The sequence below is a fragment of the Etheostoma cragini genome, chromosome 1 (genome assembly GCF_013103735.1).
Source record: "Etheostoma cragini isolate CJK2018 chromosome 1, CSU_Ecrag_1.0, whole genome shotgun sequence".
NCBI classification, from domain to species: Eukaryota; Metazoa; Chordata; class Actinopteri; order Perciformes; family Percidae; genus Etheostoma; species Etheostoma cragini.
The window spans coordinates 32718537-32726611 of NC_048407.1; the positions used below are offsets into that span (position 1 = coordinate 32718537).

Here is an 8075-nt window from a genome sequence, read left to right on the forward strand (position 1 = left end):
TGAGGGTTAAGGTTAGGCATTTAGGTTTGATGGTTAAGGTTAGGGTAAGGGGCTAGGGAATGCATTATGTCAATGACCCCACAAAGATAGCCAGACGTGTGTGTGTTTGTGTGTGTGTGTGTGTGTGTGTTCGAGGCTTACTGCTCTATTTATAGCCTGGGAATGGAACAAGGTCCTTCTCCTGCTGCCGTGTGTGTGTGGTCACATTTCTCATGTGGACCTGAACATGTTCGACTTGTCCGCCCAGAACGCGTCATGTGACGCTCGTACGTGCAGACGGCGTCACAAAGAGAGAGAGAGAGGAATGCAGATACGCTCAGTCTGCCATATTTTCCCCTCCTCTCTCTCCCCTCGCAGGCTTTTTATTATTTATTCAGTCTTTGTGCTGTTTCAGGTTGTCAACCAATCAGATTAAGCCACAGCAGCCTATGCGTTGGCAGAGGCTTTATGGTTCTTATGTAATGGCCATTGGCGAGACATCCGTAAGCCATCTGAGCTGCAGGGCGGCTCTGACTCTCTAATCTGCAGCTGAAAACTCCTCAAACGTCTCATTCAGGCTGAAGGAACTTCACATGGCAGCACTCTGTAACTAAGTACATTTACCCAAGTACTTGTACACTTTACTCCACTACATTTATCTGACCCCTTTAGTTACTATGACATTAGTCTCACGTTGCCAGACCATCGAGGGCTAGTCCACACGGCATTCTGGGATGGGAGGAAAACGTGCTCTTGGTTTATTGGTATATCTTTAAATCAATCACAATAATCACGGGTGAGAACAAACTGGGACGTTTGTGTTCTCACATCCAGCTCCGCCAGCTAACGTGTAGAATAGATGAGTTCAGGGCTGCCGTGCATGTGTGAAAGGGGCTTTTGCTGGTAGCAGCTCTCGGCTCTTTACCTCCACGTGTAGATCAGTGTTCTCGTGCATCTGAGTACTTACCTTTTCTCTTCTAGTGGACGTTTCCTCAGCATTATACTGAAGATAGAAGAAATGCTTCAGAGTTGGTTCCCTCACATCAGACCGGTCCAGACGCAGACAGACGACTGCGCTCCGGCTAAGAAGCAAAGGGTAAAGATGTTTAAAATAATACAAACAAAGTGCCCGTATTGTGCTCATTTTCATGTTCACACTTGTATTCAGAGGTTTTTTTTATCAGAATAGGTTTACATGGTTTAATTGAAAAAAACAAACCCACCATATTTGTTGTACTGCAGCTCCTCTTTTCACCCTGGGTGTTGAGCTCTCTGTTTTAGCTACAGAGTGAGACATCTCACTTCTGTTCCATCTTTGGTGGGAATCGCACATGCTCAGTACCAAGCATCTTCGGGTAGATTTTAATTATTAAAGGCCAGTTATTTCATGGATCAGGATACGATGCATCCTGATAAAGTTCCCTTGGCCTTTGGAATTACAATTGGTGTCCTTAAAAGGTTGGATTTTCCTAAATGTTTTTAATTAAGGCATAACGATCAATTTCCAAAAGATTTTTTTATTTTTTATTCCTCATTTAAATTAATTTGAGCATGGGTGTGTAAACTTATGCAAGCGACTGTATACCACCATAAAGGAAAGGGGGAAAAAGCCAAAAAAGCATAAAATGAGCACTTTAAGCAATTCACAGCTTCTTAAAGGACAAACACGTTTAGTGGATGGAAAATGTAATGTCCCATTATCGTTCCACTGCAGATGTTTTCCTGCTGCCGAGTGCAGCGGTCGGTTTAATACTGGACCAATTTCAGTAACTTAGACACAAACCATAGGAAAACAGGGTCATTGTTTAAAAATCAACACTTTTGTCGATGATTCTATTGATGTTTTGAACTTTTTCTTAGGGTTTTGTCCTTTTTTTCAAATTTTTTGACGTTTTAACACTAATTTATGGTCGAAAAACCTACTTTTTATGAAATTGTGCCTAATATTTGAGTTACAAAAGCAGATATTAGGAAGTGTCTATACTAATATTAAAGGAATGGATGTTGATGATAATCACAAACTGGAATATGTCAACTTTTACTCAATACTATTTCAAAAACACTTAAATTTGTTTTCCAAATGCTATAAAATTGAATAAGACGCCCCAAATGAAAAAAATGAATGAAAGTAGAGATTTGTACTTGCCAAAGAGCGTTGTGTGGAATCAATCATGTTATTTTGGGGAATTAAAAAGAACATTGATATAGGAAAACGGGTCAATTTGACCCAAGGACAACATGAGGGTTAAAAATACCAAAGTTACCCTTTATTGCGTAACTCTCGCCAAAATGCAACCTGGGGTCTTTTTGTGAATTTACCCGAGTCAAACAGTTTTTGACTGGCAAGATGGCGGCCAGTGTAAAGTTCATGTGTAGAGCCCCTGCTGATACCTGGAGCAAAGTCTCATGTTGGGTCGAGTCCTCAGTTTAAAAAAATGTTGATTTGATCACAGTGGCGCCCCTAGATCTCCCATTCAAAAGACAATTTAACCCAAAATAAAAATACAATGAGTCTTAAAAGCGGCGCTTCTGTCGTGATTATGCTTTTAAATGAAAGTTTGACTTTGGAGCATTCACAAAAAGACCCTAGGTTGCATTTTAGTGAGTTATGCTTAACATGAGTATTTTCTCTCCTCCATCCATCTTCCTCCGCTTATTGGGTCTCGGGGGCTGCAGCTCCAGTAGGGGACCCCAAACTTCCCTTTCCCGAGCCACATCCCCCAGCTCCTACTGGGGGGTCCCGAGGTGTTCCCAGGCCAGGTTGGAGATATAATCCCTCCACCTAGTCCTGGTTCCCCCTAAATCTCTACCTCGTTGGCTAATAGGGGTTTTTGAATAGGGTTTCTGAGTTTTGCAGTTTATAGTCCTTAGTGCTGCCCTAAAAAAACCACCATCCTGCAGAGTGAAGTTAATGTACAGTTCATATCCGTTCAGAGTGCTGTGGCTCTGATGGTAACAAGAGAATCAGATTATGTAACCGAATCCTGGAAGGCGACAGCAAAAGTATTTTTTACTGGCAATGCTTTCATAGCTTAATAGGAAGAGTAGAGGTCACATAATAATAATAATAATAATAATAAGGGGGGGGACCACACAAAAACGTGGTGAATAGAATTGACACGAGAATGTTGAAGTATTCAAACTCAGAATTCAGCTTTCCAGTTTTGGGTTTTTTAATGGCCAGCTGGTCTCTAATATGTTCACTATAATTTCATCCATAGTTAAAGCTATAGTGTGTATTTCCTCCCCCCCCCCCATGAGTAATTCTAAGTAATGATGACAACGCTGCTGTTAATTATAAACTGAAAACTATCATTTTGTTTCTGTTTCCTCTCTCCAGCAGCTTCATGCCTCCCCTCCTCCATCCTCAGACTCCCTCCCCCATCTCAAATGTCTCCACGCGTCGTCCATCTGCTCCCTGAAGACTCCTGAATCCTCGCTTGGCCAGACCACCGCTCCCGCCTCCCGCCTGCCCGCACGCTGCAGCCAGGAAGTGACCCAGGACAACACAGTCTCGTCCAGCACCGACTCCCACTCGGGGCCCCCGCACCTCGGCCGGGGGTCGCTCCCCTTCAAGGTCAGCTCGCCGTGTCTGGAACGACTCTTGCGGGCTCAGGATAGCCTCATTGCTCCCAGGACTGTGGGAGATGGAGGCTGGTTGTCTTGAGAGAGAGAGAGAGAGAGGACGCTTTGTGCTTTGGTAAAAATCCGAAGCTGATCCGGTTGAGACAGGCTCTCATTGTGGTCTCCACAGAGGATTTAAGGGCTTGAAAATGTGCATGTTTCAAAGTCTTGTACATCTTTTTTTTTACATCTTGTTTTTAATACTGATGGCGGTCAAAAGCGGCTGCTTCAGACTTATCTCACCATCTGCCAAATATGGCAACGTGGTCTACAAGACCCGGTCCCAGTTGTCACAAAATCTTAGAGACGCAGGGCACTTCGACCCTCCATAGACAGCGGCCCAGGTAAACGTTGCCATGTTTAGTTAGAAAAAAACAGCCGTCTATGTGAGGAAACGCTGGAGCTCTGTGTTTAGTTTTCATTAATATTTGGTACATTTTATCTTCCGAGTTCAAAGGTAAAAACAACGGTGGCCGATGGTTACTGAGGGAACAGATGAGCAGGAATCATGAGCTCGTGGATTGAAATATAGATGAAGGCTCAATACATCTGGAGACTTAGATTTTGAGTACTTTTACCGTTACCTTGTTTTAGGGATGCACCGAATATCGGGCTTTTTGACGGCATTGGGTTTCTTCCGAACCTTTGAAATTTTTTCCCACTTACGCCGGTTGACGCAACGAAACCGCCGTTGATTAGGGGAAGGTGTTCAATACAGTAGGTTGTGAGAAAGTGAAAATGGAACTCGAAAACGTGATATTTCGCAGCACTTTCAGTCAAAAGAAGATGATTCAAGTTGAGTTACGTGTTGATTTTGCAACACAGACGACTCTAAAAAAATACACATTACCGCGGTTATATTTGCTTATGAAACATCCGAAAGAATACGAGTTGTGCATGAAGGCGTCTACAGATAGCAGCCAAATAAATGTAATACTCCACTGCTGTGGACGTTGTTTCGCCTCCTTCATCAATGAGTTTACTGTGTGAATGGACTGAGGACGGGAGGAGGATATGGTGCATCCCTACCTTGTTTGATCTGCTTCTCTTTAGGTTTTTAATGCTTCCTCTACCATCAGCACGCCATCACTGTTGGGTAAAAACACCAAAACTTTACACAAGTTGAGAAAAGCTGCCTTTCTTCTAAGATATATTTTCCAAATTTGAATCACGTGGCACAATTTTACCCGGTTTCTGATTTATAATTACCTTGAAATCCTCAGAAGGGTTTTTAAAGGGTTTTATCAGCTCAAGCAGTTGTTAATGTTTCTCCATCCACAGAACTATTTCATCTCAACACTCAGATCGGTGAAGAGCTCTTTCTTTTTATTTAGCGATCAGTTTCTCTTTCAGGCCGGTAAACGGTGACTGTGCCTGGAAACATTTAAATCTTAACGCTGGTGTGAAGCAGAACAATTGCAGAGAGGAAATCTGCCACAATTTCAAAGATGGTTTGGATCTTTTGAAAGTTAACAATACTCACGTGTAGTTCCAGAGTTATCCGTTGCTGTAATTGGACCCAATCCTCGGTCCCCTCCTGTGTACAGGCTACATCTGCTTTTACTGCAGTCTGTGTTGTTGTTACTTCAAATTACATTTTTTTTTTAAAGTGACAATAAGTCTTTGAAAGTGAATATTATATAAAGATGAAAAATACCAATCCAGCCCTCCTATCAGATCTTGCCAACGTGAGCAGATAGTTTGACGTGTGGTGTTTTCCTTCATGTACATATTTTTTTTTCACCTTTTAGTTACTCCCTTAAAAAAAAAAGTCACATTTTGTATTTCTGAAATAAACGTAATGTCTGTTTTCTGAGCAGTAAATGTCTTTTTTTTTTTTTTTACAACAAACTGAACAACAAATCAGTTATGCAGCATTTATTGTTTTTTTTCTGTATGCTTTGGGAAACTCGGCATAGGCAATGAAAACAATAAATATGAATATTATGCAAAACATTTTCCTAATGAAGCATTATACACAATGTACAATATTCTTTTTTTTTCCTCCACTTGATTGAATATTCTATAAACATTTCCAAATAATAAACATACCTCCATGCAGAAACCCTGAAAATGGGATGTGGAGTAATGGGCAAAGAAATCAACACTCAATGAACTTCTCGTGTGGATTTTTGTGTCATTAAAAAATTGCTAATAAACCACAAGGAGAAATGATATGTGCTGTTTGAAAGAACCTAAAATGGATTTTAAAAAGTGGCCCATCTGCGCAAGAGTTCCCTACAACTGGTGCAGCGATGACGAAGCATCTCCGGGTTTGTGTGTGTTCAGACAAGACAGTCCATGACGGACTGGCCGTGATTTATTTGTGTGCATGTGTAGAAGTGCCTGCGTCAGTAGTCCGTGTCGGAGCCCTCAGCGTTGTCCACGTTTCGGGAGAGCATGTAGTTGTCCATGTCGATGGAGCGGCAGTTGTTGATGGCGTAGCGCAGCCGCTCCGCCATGACGGCCTGGCTGGAGTACGGAGGCAGACGCAGCTGGAAGAAGCAGGTCTGAGAGGTCGGCAGGCTGTCGTACGGCTGTAGAGAGAACACACACACACACACACACACACACACACACAGGTATGAAAGATGTTACCATCTGTCAAACATCAGCATCCTTCAGTCTTACCTCTGCAGCTTGTTGTTGAGTCATGGCCAATAACTGTCGCAAATGTGGTTACGCATTTCAAAACGCAGATGTTTGCTGCAATATAGTATAATTGGGAGTCGAAGGCAGGCGCAGTGTGGTTGCTCTTCCTCTGAGCCAACAGTGTTTTCTATGCTCTGCTGACAGGCTGGGTTTGGGAGGGGTTTTTGATGTGTAAAATGATCTAAAAATGCAAATAGAACAAGTAGATTTGGATATTTTTTTACAACTGGAATATATTTTTTGTATTGAGAGATGACGTAGGTTACTGAAGGAAGTTAGCAATCCCAAAACAAATGATTACATGGGGCCTAATTTATAAAACCTGTTACACAAGAAAAGTTTATGTGAAGCAAGTTACAACATTTCCCGCAAAAGTCTATCTTTATAAAGATTTTCCATGCTTATAAATGCCTAGTTTTCTGCAACCTTTTGCAACCTCCAAAGGCTTTGTAGACGGAGTTTTAATGACATCAGACGATAACGCAAAATATCACAGATAATGTACTCTGGATGCAGAGTGCACAGCCTGCATTCAGGACGCTTTCTTACCCTGATGAAGACAATCGGACTCTATTGTAACGAATTGTCGGTACAATAAATAAATAACCCCACAGTTACCAATGGCCTGTGTATTAAAACCAAGCAACAGCATGGCAGATTTGGCATTGCTCAAACATTTAGCAAGAGCACTTTGGTCACACAATCGCTGTTTTTTCCTCTGTTTCATGATTGGTCAACAAGGGCTCCTTTACAAGGCTGGAATATTCATTAATTGATTGATTGATATGGATCTCATTAGTAGAAATATGGGACGACCTTGGGAAGAGCGTGAGGCTCGTAACAAATCCGTATTTATAGAAGGGAAGAGTCTGTATGGGTGAGCGCCGCATGGTGTTATAATATCAGAATGTTTTGTGTACAATAATTCTGACTTTTTTGCGCACAAAGTCTTTCAGAAAAGAATCTACGCAGAGTTTTATAAATGAGGCCCCTGGAAAACCAAATATTCAACTAAAATGTATGTTGCTGAAAAGGTAAAAGTAAATTTAAATTAAATTAAATGTTATTTTTGTTATTTCCAAAAGTCCCGGACCTTGAATTAAACCTTGAATTAAATTAAGATGCGGACCTTTGAGTAATATGTGTGAGAACCCCTGAAACAGTGAAACAATGTGAGTGCGGTCCTATTAGTCTGCACTCACCCTGTCCACCTTCATGATCTGAAACCTCTGAGAGATGTCGGCTGTGTTGGCGGGCAGCCTCGAGCGCCCCGAGACAAAGCGCATGAAGAGGACCCGCTCCTCGTTGGAGAACTCCTCCAGCGTTTGCCAGAACCACTGCACCAGGGAGTGCTGCTCATCCACCTCTCTGTAGCGCACCACCTTCTTTAGCACGTCGCAGCAGATCTCCGGCATGCCGCACACCATCTGCTCCAGCTGCTTGGCCGTCAGCAGGGAGAGCAGCGGCACCGGCACGATCCACGACATGCCCTCACGCACCGCCGCCACCTGAGACGGGAGGGACAGGAACGGGGTGAGTACTAGAGCCCGACCGATAGGGTTTTTACAGGCCGATAATGATACAAATATTTGGTTATTTAAAAATCAGACATGCCGATGTAACGTCCAACATGTTTAAAAAAATAAACAAATAAAAGAAATTTAAATAAATAAAACAAACAAGATTTCCCTAACATTAGTTATTTGTAGTTATTTATGAGTTCTCACTAAAATAATATTTGTTTGTAGAGCGTCCTCTGGTGGACAGACTATGCAACACCATCACTAACAGGGACGTTGTAGAGTGTCCTCTGGTGGACA

At 42.2% G+C, this 8075-nt stretch overlaps 2 protein-coding genes across 12 annotated transcripts in view; one reads left to right on the plus strand and one right to left on the minus strand.

Moving 5' to 3' along the window:
* LOC117941413 (circadian-associated transcriptional repressor-like) overlaps nt 1-3741 on the plus strand; it is a 12362-nt gene extending 8621 nt beyond the window's left edge. The window contains exons 5-6 of one of the 2 annotated variants that reach the window (XM_034866464.1): nt 961-1075; nt 3320-3741. In XM_034866464.1, the coding sequence (XP_034722355.1) occupies nt 961-1075; nt 3320-3646 (442 nt within the window). In that variant the 3' untranslated portion in view covers nt 3647-3741. The remainder of the gene's footprint in view (nt 1-960; nt 1076-3319) is intronic. The other variant, XM_034866524.1, reaches the window with a different exon arrangement.
* Nucleotides 3742-5466: 1725 nt separating this feature from the next.
* Nucleotides 5467-8075, minus strand: part of herc1 (HECT and RLD domain containing E3 ubiquitin protein ligase family member 1) — a 67345-nt gene continuing 64736 nt past the window's right edge. For 8 of the 10 annotated variants that reach the window (XM_034897271.1, XM_034897680.1, XM_034897412.1 and 5 more), the window contains exons 78-79: nt 7458-7763; nt 5895-6140 (exon numbers count right to left, since the gene is read on the minus strand). In XM_034897271.1, coding sequence (XP_034753162.1) covers nt 5955-6140; nt 7458-7763 — 492 coding nt within the window. In that variant the 3' untranslated portion in view covers nt 5895-5954. Of the gene's footprint in view, nt 6141-7457; nt 7764-8075 lie in introns of all 10 variants that reach the window. The other 2 variants (XM_034897774.1, XM_034897017.1) reach the window with 1 other exon arrangement.